The sequence below is a fragment of the Moschus berezovskii genome, chromosome 11, assembly GCF_049115385.1.
Source record: "Moschus berezovskii isolate FMDL1 chromosome 11, NW_MosBer_1.0, whole genome shotgun sequence".
In the NCBI taxonomy this organism is placed as follows: Eukaryota; Metazoa; Chordata; class Mammalia; order Artiodactyla; family Moschidae; genus Moschus; species Moschus berezovskii.
In genome coordinates, this window is record NC_142470.1 from 68,820,026 (window position 1) to 68,844,051 (window position 24,026).

A 24,026-nucleotide genomic window follows, 5' to 3' on the forward strand; every position below is an offset into this window, starting at 1 on the left:
GTCTTGGATGGTGGCGGAGACGTTGCTGGTCATGGTGTTTTCATAGCTGTCTTGTTTCAAGAGAAACATACTTGCCACAGGACAAGTTTCATCAAAACGGGAAGAATACTATGCTAGTGGTACCTGAAAATCTGCACACAAAGCTTGGCTCTGCCCATTCGTGAACATATAATCACCTGCAATAGGGACTATCATCACAGGGACCACGGTCAGAATGGGAAACAGTACCAAGATGGACTCAATGCTGGTCCAGTCCCCAGGACCTCAGCTGTTACTAGGGTTGTGGTTTAGTGCCTGTGACCTAAACGAGCCTCCTGGGTGGAATGGGAGACAACCACTACATCCTGTGCACTGTCTGCATCCTGAGGAGGACCCGGCTGCAAGGGTCACAGATTCTTCTAAGTCACTCATCGTACTGTGGGCCAAGCTGTTTCTCAAAAAAAGAAAGGTTCATTTCAGATTACCATATCATTTAAAAGAAGAACATATTCAAATAAAAGAATTAGACACTATCCTTTTCATAACCTACAATGGGGTATTTCCATGGGTTCTGAAAACTTACGATTCTGAACAAACAGAAACTTAAAACCAGTAGGATTGATGCCTTCAGACAGAATTACCATACAAAAGACATATAAAATAAAAAGCATAATTTAACAAAGAATAGCAAGGACAGATAAGAAAGCCTTCCTCAGTGATCAGTGCAAAGAAATAGAGGAAAACAATAGAATGGGAAAGACTAGAGATCCCTTCAAAAAACTTAGAGATACCAAGGGAACATATCAAGCAAAGGTGGGCACAATAAAGGACAGAAATGATATGGATCTGACAGAAGCAGAAGATACTAAGAAGAGGTGGCAGGAATACACAGAAGAACTGTACAAAAAAGATCTTCACAACCCAGATAATCACGATGGCGTGATCACTCACCTAGAGCCAGACATCCTGAAATGTGAGGTCAAGTGGGCCTTAGGAAGCATCACTACGAACAAAGCTAGTGGAGGTGATGGAATTCCAGTTCAGCTGTTTCAAATCCTAAAAGATGATGCTGTGGAAGTGCTGCACTCAATATGCCAGCAAATTTGGAAAACTCAGCAGTGGCCACAGGACTAGAAAAGGTCAGTTTTTGTTCCAATCCCAAAGAAAGGCAATGCCAAAGAATGCTCAAACTACCGCACAATTGCACTCATCTCACATGCTAGTAAAGTCATGCTCAAAATTCTCCAAGCCAGGCTTCAGCAATACATGAACCGTGAACTTCCAGGTGTTCAAGCTGGTTTTAGAAAAGGCAGAGGAACGAGAGATCAAATTGCCAACATCCAATGGATCATTGAAAAAGCAAGAGAGTTCCAGAAAAACATCTATTTCTGCTTTATTGACTATGCATGCAAAAGCCTTTGACTGTGTGGATCACAATAAACTGTGGAAAATTCTGAAAGAGATGGGAATACCAGACCACCTGACCTGCCTCTTGAGAAACCTGTATGCAGGTCAGGAAGCAACAGTTAGAACTGGACATGGAACAACAGATGGGTTCCAAATAGGAAAAGGGGTACATCAAGGTTGTATATTGTCACCCTGCTTATTTAACTTATATGCAGAGTGCATCATGAGAAATACTGGGCTGGAGGAAGCACAAGCTGGAATCAAGATTGCTGGGAGAAATATCAATAACCTCAGATATGCAGATGACACCACCCTTATGGCAGAAAGTGAAGAAGAACTAAAGAGTCTCTTGATGAAAGTGAAAGAGGAGAGTGAAAATGCTGGCTTAAAGCTCAACATTAAGAAAACTAAGATCATGGCATCCGGTCCCGTCACTTCATGGCAAACAGATGGGGAAACAGTGGCTGACTTTATGTTTTTCGGCTCCAAAATCACTGCAGATGGTGACTGCAGCCATGAAATTAAAAGACGCTTACTCCTTGGAAGGAAAGTTATGACCAACCTAGACAGCATATTAAAAAGCAGAGACATTATTGTACTGACAAAGGTCCATGTAGTCAAAGCTATGGTTTTTCCAGTAGTAATGTATGAATGTGAGAGTTGGTCTATAAAGAAAGCTGAGCGCCGATGAATTGATGCTTTTGAACTGTGGTGTTGGAGAAGACTAGTCCCTTGGACTGCAAGGAGATCCAACAAGTCAATCCTAAAGAAAGTCAGTCCTGAATATTCATTGGAAGGACTGATGCTGAAGCTGAAACTCCAAAACTTTGGCCACCTGATGCGAACAACTGACTCATTTGAAAAGACCCTGATCCTGGGAAAGACTGAGGGCAGGAAGAGAAGGGGATGAGAGAGGATGAGATGGTTGGATGGCATCACTGACTCAATGGACATGGGTTTGGGAGAACTCTGGGAGTTGGTGATGGACAGGGAGGCCTGGCCTGCTGCAATTCATGGGGTCATAAAGAGTAGGACATGACTGAGTGACTGAACTTACTGAATAAGACAATAAAATATTTTTTAAAAAGCAATGAGATGACAAAATTAAACATATTTTCCTGGTTTAAAGACCAGCTGAAGTATGATTCACAAATTACTCTGGTATCACTTATAACCTTGAAGGCCTGAGAAACCACCTACAATTTAGAGATGTCTTATCACATTCTGGTGACTAACTCTGAAGGACCTTGTCAATACCCAGATCCTGAGCAGGGCACTTATTTTAAGTGACAAACATTGGAAGGGCAACTGTCCTTACCTGCTCTCAGGCCCATTTTGATCTTGTTCTCAAGTGTCAAAGGCTCAATATAGCTGGTTCCCTCACCAAGAGAATCCTCTCTAATAAAATGAAAGCTGTGAGGCCGCATGAGCCACCTTCTTGACAAGTGGCCATTTAGTAGAGGGTCCAGTCTTCAACGGACCTCTCAAACATCCTTTTTAACTGGCAATGAACATGAGCTGCCATCTCTACCTACCATTTGCAGAAATTATCAACAAAGACATGTGAGTTTTGCTAGTTAAGGATCTGTGCATTCTAACAGGATTGGGATGAGAACAAAGGCAGAAAGTCAATGGAATTTGTCCCAAACAAGATAACTAATTTCAGAATGCAAAGTTGCTAAATCCCCCTCTGTCAGAAAGAAAGCATCCAGATTCTATCTGCAGCTTCTGTTACCTTCTGGCACTCCATACATGCTCGGCACCCAAAACGATAAAGACCCATCATTCCCACACAATTTATTTGTGATCAAATTTACTGGAGTTGTAATTTATTTCTGAGTGTGTAATTTATGTTTTTCTTTTATGATATTTCTGTAGTAAGGATTATTTTTAATAAATTTCTTAGGACATGAAAGTGTTTAATTTTTTTAAAAAATCCCCCCTTTTTTTTAACATTAAGACATACCTGCCTTGAATGTCAAAAACAGCTGAAATATTTTGATGATTAAAAAGCCTTTTTTAGAGCCAGCTTTTATGTAAGCCCAGGATGGCTCCCATCTGGTTGTGGGTTTATTAATTTGCTATCTGTCAAACATTAGAACTTCTGCTTCACATGTTGTTGTGTTGCAAATGGGAGGCATTTTAGGTCAAGAAAAAGACAGTATCAAATTTCTTTATTTTTCTACTACATTTAAGTCAGATTTACATTTCTTCTGTGATCCTTACATTTCTATATCCAATCTTTTTTCTAATAAATTTCTAAGAGCAATAGCTGGAAGATAAAACTACCGTAATACTAATTAGTCCAAGAGGTTTTAAGCAAGGTTAGGTGTCTCTTTGTGTTTTATTTTTCTCTGTTTTAAAAAATAATAATTCGAAACTTGCTTCTACTCCACTAAACTACATTATGGAAGTTACAAAAATCTGAAAGAGGATTAAAAACTCATAAAGAGGACTTGATGATCTGTGTGCCATGGCTAAAGCACTCCTGAAATCACAAGTATCTGAGATGAGTGGATTTGTATGAGTTACTAAAAAGTTTAGAGACAAGACGTTCTCCCAAAGGAAAGAACTACACCAGGGAAGAGACACTTAAATCAAAGATAACGAAATACTTTCAAAAGGGAGGAACAATCTTTAAATAGACTGTCCTTTCACTAATCATACCTCTTCCTTCCCACCTCCAGTGCTGGGTCTAACACTAAAATCTTGTGGTAAGAAATACTTTTCCTATGGGCTTTGGGCCTGGAACAAGGCGTATGACAAATAGGAATTGGGGAATTTTCTCAGCCCAGAGAATGCTGGGAGCCCTGATCACAGGATCCCTGGGAAAGGGCCAGGATATCACTGTAGCAGCCAGTCAACAGCCCAAGTCAGGACCAGACTTAGGACAGGGAAACCTGTACCCTTGAGGGGGAAGCAGCTCCCAAAGGCAGGCCCCCAAGGGCTGAGCATGAACCCCATCCACCCACCCAACTTGTGCTGGCTGGGCCTCAGCAAGCAGTCTACCATGACTTTCAAAGGAACACCACATTTACACGTGTGTGGGGGTTGCTTTTCAAAGTACTCCACTGTTTAGCAATACAGAAACTGCATTGTAGAATTTCTAGATTAAATTTTAAAATAAACCCTAAATCCAGCCCCTAAAGGCCCTTAGGTCATAAAACAATTAAGGGGAAGCCTGTAGTGTATTTCATACACTTTTTCTTCATATTGCTTCTCTACACATGCTTTAATTAGCTTCATATGTCAACACATTACCAGTTTATACAGATTCCATGGCACACAATCCAAGACGGTATATAAATGTTCCATGGGAACTGTAAAAGCAACACTGATCACTGTCTCACAGTGTATCTCCTACCAGTTCTCTTTCAATCTCTGTATCATCCACTATATACAAAGAAAGGCCTGGTTCACTTCTTGCTGGCTGCTGTTTCAGATGCTTTAGTCTGCAGTCTACAGTCATCTATGAGAAATCAGTTTCCTTTGAAGGAACATTTTCTTCCTTCTGTGGATCCCAGTATATCCGCCTTTGATTCACGTGCAGGGCCTCTTGCATTATTTCCCTCAGTTTAGTCCCACTGCAAAAGACTGTCTGGTACATCATATCTTTGTCATCTCTTTTTCACAGTACTTTATTTTGGCTTCTCTTAGAATCGAAGTCCTGAAAAGTACGTTATATTTTAGAATAAAGGATATACATTATTTTGGCATAAATTAGAGGTAAATAATAAAAGTCGATTTTCTAACATTTCCTATATTGGTGTTCTCTTTCATCATAATTTTAAAAATTGTGTGAAATATCATACTCCATTTATTATATAAAATCCTTTGAAATACTTTAAATATGATTTTTTAAAAAATGTTTACATGAGTTTTTGTGCTGAAGAGGGAATATCCTAAGTTCTGGTGATCTTTAACTATCACTGGTATCAACCTGGAAAAGGCATTTCTTCTCAAATGATAATACCTAATAGATAATACTGCATTTTCAAAATGTAATAAGGCTGTTCATACTTTGGGGCTCTCTTTGAAATGCTGTATTCACAAATTGGATGTAGAGCACAGCTCAGTGATGCTTGTGGGGTACCACAGAAAGCATGGAAGAACAAAGAGCCTGTGCTCCCTGGGTGATGAGTGATACCCATCCACTTTTCACGTTGGCTCGTCGTTATCACTGGATAGAACCAACTCAGTCGTCATTGCATTTCTCTATCTGTTCTGGACTGCAGACCCCTACATTCTGGGGCTTGGTGATTTTGCATAGTTTTAAGACACACATACACTTTTATTTGTCCTTGGGTTCAGAATGCTCAGGGTTGAAAGGAACTACACTTTTCAGTGAACAGAGGCCTTTTTATCTGACCAGAGAGAAATCCATAAGCAATCATTATACTCATCTTGGTTATTTTTAAATATGCATACTATTAGGGAAAACGAGTGCCTTTTATATTCATTACATATAATTTTATATAAAGAATAAAAATAAACATTAAGGGGACTGCACATTACCTCTCAAAATATACATAAGCTAGCATGACCCAGACTCGAATATGAGCCCCATATTATATGCATACTTGATGTGATATGAACCTCAAAGTTTTATACACAAGACTGTATGTTAACTTAATAGCTATCTGATGAAATTTCATTAACGTTAGAACACAATGAGGTAGAATAATGTACGATACACACCTGTAAATAAAAGATCCAACACAGTGTCAAGTTGCAGTTTTAGCGAACTTTCTAGCAGAATTAAAAAGGGCGTACCTCTTTTGTGCATACATTACACATACACACAAACTTTCTCTGGATAAAAAGTCATGAATTTCCAGTGCCCCATCAGGACACTATGAAACTCTTAGAGGAAAACACAGGAAAACCATTCTTTGACATGAATCACAGCAAGATCTATTTTGACCTACCTCCTAGAGTAATGAAAATAAGAACAAAAATAAACAAATGGGACTTAATGAAACTTAAAAGCTTTTGCACAGCAAAGGAAACGATAAATACAATGAAAAGACAACCTTCAGAATGGGAGAAAATATTTGCAACCAAAGCAACTGACAAGGGATTAATCTCCAAAACATGCAGATAGTTCATGAAGCTCAATATATTTTTTAAAACATCTGCAAAAAATAGGGCTTCCCTGGTGGTCCACTGGTTAGGAATCTGCCTTGCAATGCAGGGGACACTGGTTCAATCCCTGGCCCAGGAGGATCCCACATGCCCTGGAGCAACTAAGCCCAGTGCACCACAATTTCTGAGTCAGCTCTCTAGAGGCCAGGAGCTGCAACTTCTGAAGCCTGTGTGCCCCGGAGCCTGGGCTTCAACAAGAGAAGCCACTGCAATTGGAAGCCTGCACACCACAACAAAGGGTAGCCCTTGCCCACCGCAACTAGAGAAAGCCCACGCAAAACAACTCAGTGCAGTAACAGCAACAAAATAATTACAAACAATAAATGCTGGAAAGGAAGTGGAGAAAAGAGAACCCTCTTGCACCACTGATGGGAATGTAGATTGATATACCAACTATGGAGAACAGTTTGGAGAGTCCTTATACTGAAAAAAATCATAATTAAAAAAGACACATGCACCCCAGTGTTCACTGAAGCACTATATACAATAGCCAGGTCATGGAAGCAGTCTAAGTGTCCATCAACAGAGGAATGGACAAAGATGTGGTACCTACATACAATGCAATATTAACTCAGCCATAAAAAGGAATGAAATCGGGTCCTTTGTAGAGACGTGGATGGACCTAGACACTGTCCATCTGTAATTCTTATACAGACTGATGTCAGAAAAACAAATATTGTATATTAACACATATACGTGGAATCTAGAAAAATGGTACAGATGAACCTATTTGCAAGGTAGGAGTAGAGATGATGTTGGACATGGGGGATAAATTGGGTGATAGGGACTGACTTAGATACAATACCATGTGCAAAGTAGATCGCTAGTGAGAACCTGCTGTGTAGCACAGGGAATTCAGCTCAGTGCTCTGTGGTGACCTAGAGGGGTGAGACTGGTGGGAGGGGAAGGCAGTGGGAGGGAGGTCCAAGAGGGAGGGGATATATGTATATATATAGCTGATTCAATCTTCCTTTTAAATCAAGGCATTTAAGGTTCACAGAGGTTAGGGTTCCGAACTGATCCAACAGCTCATTAGGTCAAGTCCTAATTCTTGTAATTCTTAGTTGGTGCTTGGTCTATCATATCCACAGCGACTCCATTAATTGTTTACGAATAAAGGTCCAAAGACATGGCTGACTATATCTCAGCTTTTTAAAAACAATGTAGTTATGTTTTGCTTATTTAGCACACAATGATAGCTTTTAAAATATAATTTAGGAAAATCTAAACTCACTTGGAAATATATTGACACACTGTCTTCCTTTGTCAAAGAATATAATTATTTGCCTATATTACATTTATTGTGTAAATTGTATTTATACTTTGGAAATACAGATATTGCCTATATTACATTTATGTTTGTCTACTTTACACTCTGAAGATATAGGTAACTACCAATTATTAAGACACACCAATTTTAATTTTTATTCTAAGCTACACATTTTCCTTAGCAGCATGCATGTGTGCTCAGTAGTGTTCGACTCTGTGACCCCATGGACTATAGCCCTCCTCTGTCCAAGGGATTATCCTGGCAGGATACTGGAGGAGCTTGCCATTTCCTCCTCCAGGGGTTATTCCAGACCTGGGGATCGAACCCGTGTTTCTTGGATCTCCTGAACTGGCAGGTGGATTCTTTACCACTGTACCACCTGGGAAGCCCACACACTTCCTCAAGCTACAGCAAAGAAACAAACTGAACATTTAGATTCGTAAGTGAAAAAATGCCTAAACTCCACTGTAGGAAAGACTGGAACTAGAGATAAGAGGAGGATAGAACATGGTTCAGATGCCTCTCCTCCATCAGTCAGAGAGGTCATGACCTCCAGCAGGAAACAGAGATAAGAATGAGGCTGTGCTCCACTGGGGTCTCAGCACCTTCACAAGTGTCAACTAACCATGGTGTCAGAACTTACATTTTTATATCCATATTTCGGTAGTATTTAATTTCCTTAATTTAATCGCCAAGTCAAATATGATACGTTTTCCACCACATCTTTTTTTTTTTTAACATTTATTTATTTGGCTGAGCCAGGTCTTCTTTGTGGCAAACAGTATCACAAGTTGTGGCATGTGGGACCTAGTTCCCAGACCAGGGATTGAACCTGGACCCCCTGCATTGGGAGCACTGAGTTTTAGCCACTGTACCACCAGGGCAGGCCCTCCACCACTTTTGATAAGACTGTTTTCTTACCCTTAGAAAGGAGCAATAAAAGGGAAGACTGTTCCATCTCTACCTTATAAAAAATTTTTGACTCGACTCTGGATTTAAAAAAATGAGTAAAGAGCCATTACTACAACACAAGGCATCGTTAATTTCTCTTATAGTTCCATCTCAAATTTCCCCCCAATATTCCTCCATATTGCTTCTCATTCTTTGACTCTAGCTGATATTACTATACAGCAAAACTTTGTGCTCAGCGAGTCCCATCATTTTTGGTGACAAATTCTGCCACAGACAGGTAACAAAACTGCTGTTATTTTTATGGTGATGACAAATCAAAAACCTTTTTAAAAACAGGCCTTTGTGAATTACTAACATACCAGTATAGGTATAAAAAGACAACATTGTTAAATATGAATTATTGACACCACAACCTTAATAATTGAGTACCTTTTAAAATCAATAGTTACATTAATAAGTTTAATAAGTAGTATAGCTGCGTTTCCTATTGCATTTCTACTTCATCAATTTTCTCTCATTAGAAATAAGATTTCTCATCATGAAGCAGATTCTCAAACAAGAATTCTTAAGCATAAAGAGGGTCACTGAGGAAAGCTATAAATACCCGCTTTGAGAGAGTCCATGTTGCCATAGACATTTTTCTTATGAGCTTTACTTTTTTTTATATTTTCTGATAGATTTTCACTCTTCCCTTAACCTAATCTCCATTTATTTAGATTCTCCAGCATGACTTTCCTCCATTAATTTACTTTCCATATCTGTCTCTTTTATTCCAATACACCCACACCACTTGTGTAGCACCCATCTGTCCTTTGAAAACTCGATTGAACTATACATAAAAGCTTTTTTTCCTTGTGTTTAATTATATAAATCATGATGATTTAGAGAAAATCATATTCCACAAGTACTGTTTCTCTGGTGGAGGTCTATTTTCTCCTCAAATACGACTAGCAGCAACCAACCCTTAACAGATTCAACTAAACTCTCCTATCAGTAGCATCCCGATTCTACTCAGATTATGCAAAATAATTAGAGCGGCTATCCATAAAAACAATCTTTTCGCACAAGTTACTCCTCAGGAGTGTCACATGCAAATAACAGGAGGATACCACCACTCACTTGAAGCCTCCTAGAAAGCATCACTGTGTGTCTCCTTTTGTGCAATTGTTACTGAATTTTCCTTCCAGAGCAATTACAGCTCAAGAAAAGTCAAATATATTTATGACCTGATAAGGCAAAAGTGTTGCAAAACATAAAGTCAGAAAAATATGGAAAGGAGAAAGAGTGACACAATCAATAAATAGCTCCACAGCAAAACAGGAAGAGCACAGGAGGCAAATCTACATGTCAGAGAGAAGCACCCCCAGCCTCATCTCTGCCCAGCGCCTGGCAGTCTGCATAAGCACACAGGTGAGCGGGCCTTTCTGAGATGTGACCCTGGACCTGGGGTGTGTTGCCATGGAAGTGGGGGGCTCGATTTCCTCAGCTCCTGTGCACCCTCCTCAGCACTTCTGGAAACAGTGACAGCTTCTTTCTTTTGTTCAGCAACAGTTCTAGAAACGACCCTGCCTCTTTCCCAGAACACTGAAAGCCCGCACTGTTTTGAGGCCACATTGCAACCAAATTACATGAGAGGGAGATTTTTCATTTCCATTCCTAAAATTAGCCTCTTGCATGTGTGCTAGCACAACAGAAATAGCAACACTTGCTGAAAGGGCCCACTCGGTGGTGATCCAAGTTGCCAGTGCCTTTCAAACACACTGCTGAACCCACAGCACAGGGCAGGCACAGGACACTAGGCACCAACACTGATTCTGGAAACTGGCTCTAAAATGTTGGTCTCAAGAGGAGGGTGGTTTGTCCTGGAGAGGGTTTCTGGAGCACAGAGGACATACAATGCTTTCCTAGCAGATGCTGGTGCCAGAGCATTAGAAGACAAAACAGATTTCCCAGTAAGACTTGTAATAAATGTACTTAATTGACTTTGAATTTTCAGCAAACTGCTTGTTTCTTGTCTCTAGCCCTCTCCGTGATGCAAGATTCAAACTCAACACAAGATGGGTAAAAATAGCTTTTAAAATATTAGTTTTTACCTTATGGTTGTATCTGAAAAGTAACTGACGTCTTCAAAGGACATTATTTATAATAAAATCATCAGATAGGTAATCATCATCCACTTTAAGATATTTTCTCCTGGTGAACAGACTGCATCTCAGACATAGCACATAAACGTTATCAGTTAGGTCTGGATTAAAAAAATCTTTGTGACCATCAGGAAGAGGACAATGGAATGAGTAAAGACAGCCAAGTAAGGGTTTTGAATTTAGGCTAAAATATCAAATGTCACTGGGATACGCCTCAAAAACCACTGTTGCATCTACTAATTTCCCTGCCCACCTGCCTCCCAATCATCTGAACGAATGACTGTCTTGGACCACATGCTGTGAAATCAATTTCTAAGTATGCAGATATGAGTCAGTATGTTTGTATAATACAATTTTAAAATTGTGAAGTATTTTGGAAATGTGTCAGGGAGGAGAAGACTAAAATATGTTTTTCTTTCATTTATGATGGATACTGCAGCCTGAAGAACAGTATTTCCCTTAAAGTAGGAATAAAGGCCTAACAAATCTTAGATGGCTACTCAGATCTAATGTTAATTATTAAGATGGTGGTGGTTTAGTGGCTAAGTCATGTCCAACTCTTGTGACCCCATGGATGGTAGCCCGCCAGGCTCCTCTGTCCGTGGGATTCTCCAGCAAGAATACTGGAGTGGGTTGCCATTTCCTTCTCCAGGGGTTTTCCCCGACCCAGGAATCAAATCCGGGTCTCCTGCCTTGCATGCAGATTCTTTACCGACTGAGCTATGAGGAAAGCCCCCCCCCCTTTTTTTAAAAAAGATAAATGTTTAAAAAAAGAATTTGACAGTAGAACAAAAATAGATATAGCAGTTTAATTCCAGTGAATTAAGTTAATGGTATGAAATGATTAAAGGCGGCACTGTGTGTACACTAGAAAGAATGCTGAACAGGCCTACGTCTTGGCCTGAGTCAGTCTGTAATTAGCTGTCTGACCAGGACTATACTCCCAGACTCTGAACCTTATATAACTCCCTAAGGAGGGGGTTGTCTAATCTGATACAAAACTAAGGTTCCAGTCAGACTTAAAAATTTATAACTTTATCCAGAGCAAGCTTGTGTTTATGCGTAAATATACATGAAATGGGTATGTTCCTTTTAAATTTCATATAAAATTCCTTAGACTTCTCTGGTGGCCCAGTGGTTAAGAATCTGCCTTCCAATGCAGGGAATGCAAGTTTGATCCCTGTTCGGGAACTAAGATCCTACATGCTATGGGGCAATGAACACCCAGGGCGGCTAAAATAATAATAGTAATAACAAATTTTATCTAACTACAACTTTATACCATCTCGGGTCTTTTAGTTACAAATGGCTATGTATGATCTTGTGGGTAAATCTACCTTATTGGATTTGAAAGTTAACGTAATTTCATAGATAGCGGCTACATTTATTTAAGTAACACACAATCTTCATTTAGGGTTCATACCATATTAAGTGGGCTTCCCTGATAGCTCAGTTGGTAAAGACTCTGTCTGCAATGCAGGAGTCCCCGGTTTGATTCCTGGGTCAGGAAAAATCCCTGGAGAAGGGATAGGCTACCCACTTCAGTATTCTGGCCTAGAGAATTCCATGTATAGTCCATGGGGTTGCAAAGAGTCAGACACAGCTAAGCAACTTTCACCATATTAAGTATATACATAGATGAGTTGATAGACCAGTCTGAGCAGTTTTATCATTATATGTATTATCAGAGGGTAGATGCAATCGTTTGAAACATTTTTAAACATAATTTGTAAAAAATGTTGTTAGTTTATGTGTTCAAGGAAGAATATCCCAGGTCCACGCTATTTTTAATGACCATTTATGCCAACTTTCAGAAATGCATTTTCAAGGTTTACCCATGTTGTCTTGTATGGCAGGATTTCCTTTTTTATTAAAAAGCTGAATAATGATCTATTGTATGTTTATATCACATTTTCATTATCTTTTCACCTGCTGATGGATATTTAAAGTTGCTTCCATAGCTTGGCTATTGTTAACAGTGCTGCAATAGACATAAGAGTGCTAATATCTCTTTGAGATCCTGATTTCAATTATTTTGGGTAAATTGTCTGGAAGTGGGATTGCTCGATCAAATGGTACTATTATGGCAGGAGAAAAAAGTCAGTCACAAAAGGACCAACATCACGTGATTTCACTTACATGATGAGGTGTCTAACACAATCAGACTCATGGGAGCAAAAAATAGAATGGTAGTCGCCAGGAGTTGGGAGAGGGGGAGGGAGAGATGAGAAGTCACTAATCTACATGTGTAAAATTTTTAATATGCAAGGGAAATTCTGAAGATCTAAAGTACAATATTGTGCCAATAGGTAACAAGACTGTATTATACACTGAAAAAATCTATTAAGAGGGTAGACCTCATGTTGTCTTCCTCACAAATTTTAAAAACAGAATGAAAAAGGATTTTATTTTCAAATAATACCTAGCAAATAATAATAATGCATTTTCTGAAATTAACGAGCCTGTTCTTACTTTAGGACACCTTTGAAATACTGCGTTTAAGAACTGGACTTCCAGTGCAGCTTAGTTGCCCTCAGAGGATACTGCAAAGGCTGTGGCTGAGCAAAGAATTCCATGCTTACTAGTGATGACCTGGCACAGCAGCCATACTGACATCTCACCCATGCAGCCTGTGAGCTCCTCTTCACCACCAGACAGAACCAAACTGAGTCTTCACTACAATTTTCTATTTTATAAAAAATCCTTCATTCTGGGACCTGGTAACTTTGCATAGGTGTAACAATGGACCCAAGCTTTAATTACACTTAGGCCTATGAAATGTAAGAGCTAGGAGAAACCTTGTCATTTACATATTAGGAAATGGAAGCCTTTGCAACTACCCAGAGAAAAATCCATAAGCATTTATGACACTCATCCTGGTTAGTTTTAAATATGTATTTCTAGGGCAAAGTTGTGACTTTCTGTTCATTATATACAATTTTATATAAAGAACAAAAGTAGGCATTAAGGAGATTTCTTCATCCAGGAAAGGTTTTATGTAATTTAGTCTAAATACTCAGTCAACAGCAAGGAACCTTGCTATAACCACAAAACGTATCTGATACATTTGGAATTCCAATTGTCTACTGTATTCTTAGTCTGCTTATCCAAGACAAGTGGACAACTTTTTTTAAAACAAACTTGGGAATAAAAAAAATAATACCTTCTAATCAAGGCACAGTGAGCAAGTTCTTATAATTGAAAATCAAGTGTTCAAGATACTGATACTAATTTATACAGGGATGTCAGCTTGTCACATTGAACTGACCTTGAAAATCAGCTCATATCGTGCAGTCAGAAATTGTTTCTGAAGGGAAATTTCATGATTAAACATCTAAGAATAAGTTACATATGTCTTTGTGTTATTTAGTCCAAGTCTCAGACTTCTACAAGGATTCAGTTGACATGATTCCCACTGCTCTGAGGTCCATTTACTATTTTCCATCCTCAGATCTGATCTACTGTCCGTGTTCATTTCAGGTTTTTTTTGTTATTGTTCATTTTGTTCAGTTTTTGTTCACCAATTTCACTTCATTTCAGTATTTATACAAGTAGTCACAAATGGTGGTTCTATCATACCTATCTTAGCTATAAATGAAGGCAACACTCTCAAGTACAGAAATTTAAAATGAATAATATTTTTGAACTGAGTCAGATTATATTCATTGCATAAGTCCAAAGGAGTATTGCAAACAATAGATTTTCTCTGCATTAAAGTACTTTAGACACATAAAAAGTTGAATTCTAAAAAAATTATTTTTCCTTTTTAACATCCATCACTGAAATCAGCAAGAATCTGACAATAATTGACAACATCTTTTTTCTTTCTGAAAAGTACATATGATAATGGTGCCTCCCACATTAATAACATCCTAGGTTCAATAAAATATGGTTTTCTTAGCCCTTTCTTGTAGAGAAAACCAAAACCAAAAACAACAGCAATCTTCTTTGATGAAAAGCAGCAATGCACTTAAAATCATATGAATTTGTAAAAAATAAGTAATATCGTCTATTCTTAACTATGCAAATATTTAAATATACATGCACATATCAGGTATAGTTGAGGACTCTTCTGATCTCCCTTCAAGACCTCTAAAACTCACTTTCACAGATTTTTAAAAATCAATTTTATAATTATTTTCCCATTTGTTGTACCTCTTTTTCAATGAGACAGAACACATACATATACTCAATACTTGGGTGTAAATTTCAGTTCCCACTCAGAGGAAAAGCAAGAAACATTATCTCTTTTTTCCCTCTTTCTTTGTCGCTTACAATCCCAGCTGCCTCAGAGATGGTATAATATACATAAAATAAACTAATCACATTTTTTTAGGTTTCTTGGAACAAAGAAGTTAGATGTTGTCAGTTAAGGATATTAGCACAGTCATACCCTGAATCCAATATAAAAGGGAAAATGGCAAAGGAATTTTAAAAATAAAATGTATAAAAGAACACAAGAAAAAACTCGACCAGTAGTATTTTATTTCATAATGCAAATAAACCTTTCTGTCATCCTGAGCATTGACATATGTACAGTTTGAGAAGGGTGAGAAATAGCCGCATTTCATTTAATCTCCAATGACTGACCAATAAAAGAAAGAAAGAGACATTCCTACATGCAGTACCTGACAGCCTAAACCACCATCAGAGAGCAAAACTAGTTTAAAAACAAGGTTTAAAAGACCTAAAACAGCTTTTCAAAGTCTTTGGTTAATTCTTTGTTAATGTTTATATATCTTTTCCTGAACTATAAACACTCTTTGTCTTGACATTTAAATTGTTTACTATTAGAGGTTTAATTTTCTCTTAGTCACTAATGAAATAGAAAGAGTCACCAGAATGTAGAAAGAATACTAGTGACTAAATGTTGAGAAAATTCTTTTTTATGAAATACTAAAATACATTACAGTTTACCTGTCTGTCAAGGAAACCAAGCCAAATCAGTAGATTTGTTAAACTCTTCAACAAAACATTTCCCAAGAACCATGACCTCAATCAACAACATTTCAAGATAAACAGCCCATGGAAAAAAGTAAAATACATTTTTAAGTAAAATATATGGCAAGGCCTTAAATCCCATAAAAAATATCATTTTATATTCACTCGAGAAAAAAAATTAAGCCCGAAGGTAAAAACTGTCAATTACTGTCATTTCTTTGTTGCACTCTAAGTGTTCAATTATATCACAAAAAATTTTAGAAAGTACTCATTTAATTAAAATATGAAATCTTCAAACTACCTGTAGCTCTCCCTAGTTTGTAAATTAACACATTTCCACCAAAATAAAGTCCCTTCCCTGTGTTCACCAACAACATGCACGACAGATGTGAGCAGTACCATCAAAGCACTTTCTACTCTTGTTTTCTCTTTCTTCTTCCTTACAAAATGATACGACATTCTCATTTTAGACATATGTTCCCTTTAGTATCACGCTTAAGAATCTGGACAATATGATGAATCATTATGAAAAGCAATCATGCTGTACACTGATGAATGACTACTGACAAAATGATGTCTATCATTTAAAGGAGAAAATGTAATTCAGACTTTAAATTCCAAATAAAATAACTCAAATGACACTGACTAGCTGTGAGCTTCTAGAAGTCACCCACCTGGGGCAGCATGCGATTTTCTTCCTCCAGCTGTCTTACTCTTGCCTCCAGCTGCCTAACATAGGACAAGGTTGATTCTAAAATTGAAAAGAAAGAACTCACATTATACACACAGGTCTTGTTTGGTATGCTGTCAGGCTACTTCTGGCACCATTTATTTAAATCAGGTAGTGACTACTTAGTCTGATATTTAGGAAAAAGATCTCTCCCCAGAAAAACTATAACAGAAGCCATTAAAACTCTAAGCAGTTTGAACAATTGCACAATGTTAAGGAGAATCATAGAAATATATAGGTGGTAAGATTGTAGGCGTCTGCACACCATGCAGCCTTCAGAACATTAGACATTTTGAAGATAGTTATTCCCCCTTTTCTACTTATTTTGTGCATTTTGAGCTTTCCCACACATAAGCCTTCTTGTAATATTCATTATACCAAGCTAAATTATAAGGTCTTTTAAAAAATTGAAAATAAAATATTTTGAATACCCATCTCCCTTCATTTTCTCAAAAAACTTTTTCAAATCTTAAGAGGAATGGTTTGTTCTTCTCACAAATCTATAGATACCTATGACTGTATCTAGAGAACAGCTACAAAAGGGCTAAATAATAGAGCTAGTCTGAATTTTGACTTGATTTTGGCTCAAGTTTTTACCTATTTAGGTAAATCAGGGCAGACTTAAAATTTGTTGTTTTCATTTCTTCAACAAGCTCAGGTGTGTGCTGACAGCTCAGAATCAGCATCATGTTAGTGTCTGTTCCATAGTGAAACACTAGATTTTATAGCTTTACATTATGAAAATGTGGTCCACATGTGGAAAAATGTGGAGTTTCATTCTGAGCAACGATTTGACAGCAATGCTTCTTCATTAAACCGAAAATAATCCAGAGCATAGCATCATCCTGCAACATAGCTGGAATTCATTCCTTAGCCAAGAGCAAATATACTTCAGGTATAGTGAAATGTACATGACCAAAGAATTCCTCCAGAGCACACTTTCACAGTTAATATTAAAGCAACAGATCCTCAGTGCATGTTCTTCAGCCTCAAAAATGCAAAAAAGAGGCAAGGCCAAGTTGGTTGTGGATTTAAGAGACAGCGTTTGAAGCCCCTGATAGTCTGCACTTAGGATGACTATGTGTGCAAATGAATACCTTGACCTGAAATTCATCATGGAAACTCTATAATTTTTATATGAAAATTGGTTATATGAACCCAGTTCCATTTGTGACCTCTAAGGGAATACAAGACCACCTAACCTGCCTCTTGAGAAACCTGTATGCAGGTCAGGAAGCAACAGTTAGAACTGGACATGGAACAACAGAATGGTTCCAAATAGGAAAAGGAGTACGTCAAGGCTGTATATTGTCACCCTGCTTATTTAACTTATATGCAGAGTATATCATGAGGAACGCTGGGGTGGAAGAAGCACAAGTTGGAATCAAGATTGCTGGGAGAAATATTAATAACCTAAGATATGCAGATGACACCATCCTTATGGCAGAAAGTGAAGAGAAACTCAAAAGCCTCTTGATGAAAGTGAAAGAGGAGAGTGAAAAGGTTGGCTTGAGGCTCAACATTCAGAAGACAAAGATTGTGGCATCTGGTCCCATCATTTCGTGGGAAATAGATGGGGAAACAGTGGAAACAGTGTCAGACTTTATTTTTTTGGGCTTCAAAATCACTGCAGATGCTGACTGCAGCCAGGAAATTGAAAGACGCTTACTCCTTGGAAGGAAAGTTATGACCAACCTGGATAGCATATTAAAAAGCAGAGACATTATTTTGCCAACAAAGGTCATCTAGTCAAGGCTATGGTTTTTCCCATGGTCATGTATGGACGTGAGAGTTGGACTGTGAAGAAAACTGATTGCCGAAGAATCGATGCTTTTGAACTGTGGTGCTGGAGAAGACTCTTGAGAGTCCCTTGGACTGCAAGGAGATCCAACCAGTCCATTCTAAAGGAGATCAATCCTGGGTGTTCATTGGAAGGACTGATGCTAAAGCTGAAACTCCAATACTTCGGCCACCTCATGCGACAAGCTGACTCACTGGAAAAGACTCTGATGCTGGGAGGGATTGGGGGTGGGAGGAGACGGGGACGACAGAGAATGAGATGGCTGGATGGCATCACCGACTCTGTGGACATGAGTTTGAGTGAACTCTGCGAGTTGGTGATGGACAGGGAGGCCTGGCGTGCTGTGGTTCATGGGGTCGCAAAGAGTCGGACACGACTGAGCGACTGAACTGAACTGAAAGCAACAAAATAACATTTTATTTTCTTAAAACACCTAAGAAACTTCAGTACTTAATTCACAAAATAAAAATTAAACTCACCCCTGTAGGAGCCCAACAGTGACCACGAGAGAGAATGGTTAAGGAAGCAGATGTGTCTTTGTCTGTCTTTTGTGTGTCTTGTCTTTGTGTCATTTCGCTCGCAACACACCCCTAACTGGTTTACAGCCTGCCTGTTTTCATAAATGTTTGCAGAAGTCCCCATCACTAACATTAGTAGAACCATCCACTGATCTCACGCCAATGGTGATGACTTGCCTTGAGCATTTCTCAACAAGACAGAAGAAACACAAGGTAAAGGAAACTGGTGACATTTGCTAGAAATATGTTCTCATTCTTTTTTAGCTCAATGAAATGTTATGCGTTTGCCTTACGGACTTCAAGAAAGGAAAAAGTGTCTGGCATAAATGATCAACAAACGTATTGATTTCATGAATCTGTTTTACTCTAGCAAAGAAATAAGTGATTTGCTGATCATCAAAATGTGAATGTATAACAGATTCCCTGATTTACACAGTTCTACAAGCTCCCCTCTCTTAAAAAAAAACCAAAAAACTTGATAAATGCCATTGAAGTGAAAAGGTGCTCAGAAATAGTCTATGTAAACTATGAACAGATACAATCCTTTTATACTTCGTTCACAATTTATACCCTATCTTTATTGTACTTACTGCACTATCTTTAAGGCTAGGATACTGAAAGGAGCTGAATGACACTATACAGAGTGATTTAGGTGACAGTTGAAAAATGCTACTGAATGAATTTTGACTCAATAACTATCTTCATTCACTTTAATCTATTTCTCTTCTTTAAATCTTTGCAGTTTACATATCTGATGACTTCATTAAGTTTCTACTTATATTACAAAAGTCATATCATGTCAATTCCAAAAAAATGGGAAATTCTTGAATTTGGAAAACATTCCTCAACTGCAATTTTTACTGTCAAGTTACAACAGATGAAGTCCAAATATTTGTTTCAAAGCATTCACTGCAAATATGGGCAGGGACAGGAAATGATAGGGAATATTTTCAGACAGGCAATGTAATGAGACAAGTTATCTCCACAGTAAAGGCAGAGTTAAGGAAAGTTTTGAGTTCATTTGTTCCACACAAGTATTTATTGTGTCACTGATGTCTGTTAAGGCACTATTGGGTTTGGGATGTAGAGAAGGCCAGTTATCGGAAGTCTTCAGTTTCTCAGAATGCAGACTCCGTTTTAAGATTACATACCCATGTGCTGTGTTCCAGAAGGTCCTGTTCTTCCAGGTTCAGTTTCTGTTGCAATTATTACTTAACAATGAATGGATACAATGAATAGACTCTTCATGTGTGTGTGCGCGCGCGCGTGCGTGCACGTTTGTGTGTGTATGTGTGTATGGAGGGAGAGGGGACAGGAAGAATAGCTGATCTGAAAAATAGATACAAGAATTCACACTGTTCACTGTTTAGTTCATCAAGAAACTGATTATACACTGGTTTTACATGGCAGTAGAACAGGCACACTTTTTTTCTGGAATATACTGGAAGATCATCACTGAATCCCTGAGTCCCTATATGAAGAGCTATTGAGGAATCATTCAATCTTTCAATTGTGACATGACAGAAAAGCAAATATTTGTTTTGTTACACCCTTATGACTTCAAGATTTGTTACTGCACCATAGGCTAGCCAAGCCTGACTACTAGTACACAACCAATAATGGTCCAGAAAATATGTAAACATTTTAATAAAACGTAATAGGATCAAGTGCAAGAAATTCCACTTCAAAAAATACAGCACAATCCACATCCTAGTCCTAGCTGACCATTAGAAAAGAAAGATAAAATCTTGTAAGAAAGAAAAAGAGCCCTTTGTGTGCCGGAATACATTTGACCATGTCTGCAACAGTCCCTTCCCCAGGCTGCTGCTTCCTTTCCTTTCCTTTCTCAAGGACCTTCCAGAGTGGTGTCAACTCTGAGATAAGCTGGTCTTTCATTACATCCAGGGAGTGTGGAGTACAGCTGTGCTCCCAAGAGAAGTATATGACAGAAATAAGTGTTTTTATTACAAAATGATACATACATGCATGCGTACGCACACACACACAACCGCATTAGAACATGCTATCATTGAACTGATAGCTACATTTATACCAGTGGCTGACACCTGTTAAAACAGATTTCAGGATGTCATTTTTGGCTTTCAGAACTGTGAGGATGAGGTTCCAAAGGAGCAGCAAGATTCCCTGCAGAAAATAGCCAAATATGAGGCTATACATAGATGTCCAACATATTAAAGAAGGATGTTATCTTCAAGGAGTGTATAAAGAGTTGAGGGGAGATAAGGAGGGGAAAAAAATAAAGCAATAAAGTAACATGATATTCCGAGCTGAAGCATGTGAAAACAGGGGTACACAGACCAATACTGTCTGTAGTTCTTCTGAAGAAACCTCACTAATGGATCAACAAAAGCTTCAGAGATCAGACAGAAGCCAGTGAAGTCACAGGATGGACAAGAATGATCCTGCTATAAACGAGGAAGAGAGAAGGAATTTACACGAAAGAAGAGAAGGGGATATACTGGGAGCAGACAGAGGAGAAGCCAGGTACATCCCACTCTCACGGATCTGAAGAACCAATGTCAAATCACAGATATGCAGATGGTGAGATTTGCTTTTGACTTCCGCCAAGGGCATTTTCCATTTCCACCTTGGGAAATCTACAGACATCTACACATTAGAAAAGCTAGGTGAAGCAAACAATACCACTGTGAAAATCCAATGACATTCTCAAGATTTTTGGGGAAAATCTTGATCACATTTTCAAGGCAGAAACCATTCTCTCCATGTATCTCACTTTTTTTTTGAACCTATATGGAACATGAGTTCACAGTATCTCTTGCAATAAAACAAGTCTAAGAAACAGTCAAAGAATTCCACTAATATACATCTTCTAATTGATTCCACTTTTAGAACTGAAATATACCTAAGCGATTCCCTAATCTAAACTATCCCTAACCCCGACTCATTTGGCAGATGAGAGAATAAAGTCCAGAAGCTAGTGAATTTGGCCTCCGACACTGGGGATTAGCTACATACATTCAAAAGACTTTGTTGCATTCCTGGGGCATCACAGGGATTTCCACTGCAGATCTTGTAATCACTGAGATGTCAAGCTTCTCACATAGATCATTAAATTCTAACTTCTTTTATTTTTTTCCTGATTTTAGATATTCTGGATGGACTTTTACCTTTAAAATAACTTGATATTCTCCTTGGATAACATGCTGGACTTGATTTCACTTCAATTTACCTGAAATGCATTCAGTCATATAAAGTAGCTTGACTTTTTTTTTTCTCTGCTAGTTTGAAAATACCCTGGTCGACATATTAAACCCTTTAATTTCCCCCTTGGTTTCTAAAGTGGTGTTTTTCTCCCTGGAGGACTTCCATCCATGAAATCAGCTATGAGTTACTCTGATCATCGTACCTAAAAGGTTTACTGCTGATATTCGCAACTGTCTAAGGTTTGTCAAACTTCTAAGTGGTTTTGATTAGACAAAGTGCCATCTGGTCTTTAAGATTTCAGGGCAAAAAATAAAGTTTGGTAATGGTCCATTCTAAAACACATTACAGTATTTGGAAGGATGTGCAGGAGGAAAGTCATCTGGAAGACTTTCGCTACTGTGGGTTTACAGGCATTAGCTTTTCTGAGGCTAAGTTAGTCTCCCTCAGGAAGAGAAAGTCCAACAGCCAGATGATTTCAAATCTGTAGGCAATCTCTTTAATAAACCCCAAACTCTAAAGACACTCTTTGAATTAGTTCCAAATTAATCCCACCATCCACAGGCTTTTACTTATTCCTGAGGGAAAGTCTTCAGAACTATATATTTTTAAAATTATTACAGTTCTAAAAGTGTTACTCTTTCTTCCTCAGGCAAGCAAATTTCAGCCTCCTACTTAAGAATTAATGTTAGCTCCAGAAGTATAAGTGATTACCATTTCTCACTATAATTTGATGCTTTTCTTATTAAAAAAAATTTTGTTGGCATCAGCATTTTAGGATTTGCTGGATATTTAATTCAGTCTGCTTTATTGGGAGAGACAGAATTTTTTTATTTTTAATGGGATCTTTAATTGTCCTCAGTAGGTTAAAAAAATGATGTCAGGTCTTGCTCTGGTTCATCATCTATGAAGCTAATTCTACTCTTGTCCGACCCTTCTCTAGGTGGCAATCTGAAAGAAATATGAGATGGTTATTTTCTATTCCAATCCTCCCATGTGGAAACCTGTTCACTGTTTTTCACTGGCCCCAACTTCTCTTAGCTCTGGGTCTCTGCCCACACCGTCCCTGCCAAATAATCTCTCTCAGCTAGTCTATACTCCTTATTCCTCTATGTATGTTATGAAAAACAGCTTTATAATGAGATCAGCAAAGATTTCCACCTGCATATGCTGCTGGGCTAATCTCTACCTCTGAAAATCAATAATTGTACAATTTTAAATTCTTCTCCCTCCATAAGTGCCTTTCAATTTTCCTTATCATTTGCCAAGAAATCATATATTGAGTGTCCTGGGAATTTTCTTTACATAGTTGTTTATGTTGTTGCTGTCGTTCAGTCGCTAAGTCGTGCCCGACTTTTTGAGGTCCCATAGACCACAGCATGCCAGGCTCCTCTGTCCTCCACCATCTCCCAGAATTTGCTCAAATTCATGTCCATTGATTCAGTGATGCTACCTAACCATCTCATCCGCTGTCGCCCCAATCACCTCCTGCCTCAATTTTTCCCAGCATTAGGGTCTTTTCCAATGAGTTGGCTTTTTGCATCAGGTGACAAAAGTATTGGAGCTTCAGCTCAGTCCTTCCAATGAATATTCAGGGTTCATTTCCTTCAGGATTGACTAGTTTGATCTCCTTGCTGTTCAAGGGACTCTCAAGAGTCTTTTCCAGCACCACAGTTCAAAAGAAAGCATCAATTCTTTGCCACTCAGCCTTCTTTATGGTCCAACTTTCACATCTATTCATGACTACTGGAAAAACTATAGCTTTGACTATACAGACCATGATCAGCAAAGTGATATCTGTGCTTTGTAATACACTATGTTTGTCATAGCTTTTCTTCCAAGCAGCAAGTGTCTTTTAATTTCATGGCTGCTGTCACCATTTGCAGTGATTTATATGTTATTAATTTTCACATTTTCATTTCTTGCCCAAATATGCTACATTAAAACATTCCCTTAAACCCTACATAGTAACTACTGGTGTTCCCTGAAGGGATTT

The 24,026-nt window shown here is 38.3% G+C and overlaps 1 protein-coding gene across 7 annotated transcripts in view; it reads right to left on the reverse strand.

Annotated features, from left to right (window-relative positions):
* The window catches only part of CCDC85A (coiled-coil domain containing 85A), a 217,942-nt gene that overhangs the window by 33,002 nt on the left and 160,914 nt on the right, over positions 1-24,026 (reverse strand). For 6 of the 7 annotated variants that reach the window (XR_008682530.2, XM_055400828.2, XM_088841435.1 and 3 more), the window contains exon 3: positions 16,473-16,549. The exons of the other annotated variant lie outside the window; for it this stretch is intronic. Coding sequence is in view for 5 of the 6 variants with exons in the window: in XM_055400828.2 (XP_055256803.1) it covers positions 16,473-16,549 (77 nt within the window). In the remaining variant the exon portion in view is untranslated. The remainder of the gene's footprint in view (positions 1-16,472; positions 16,550-24,026) is intronic. 7 annotated transcript variants of the gene reach the window in all.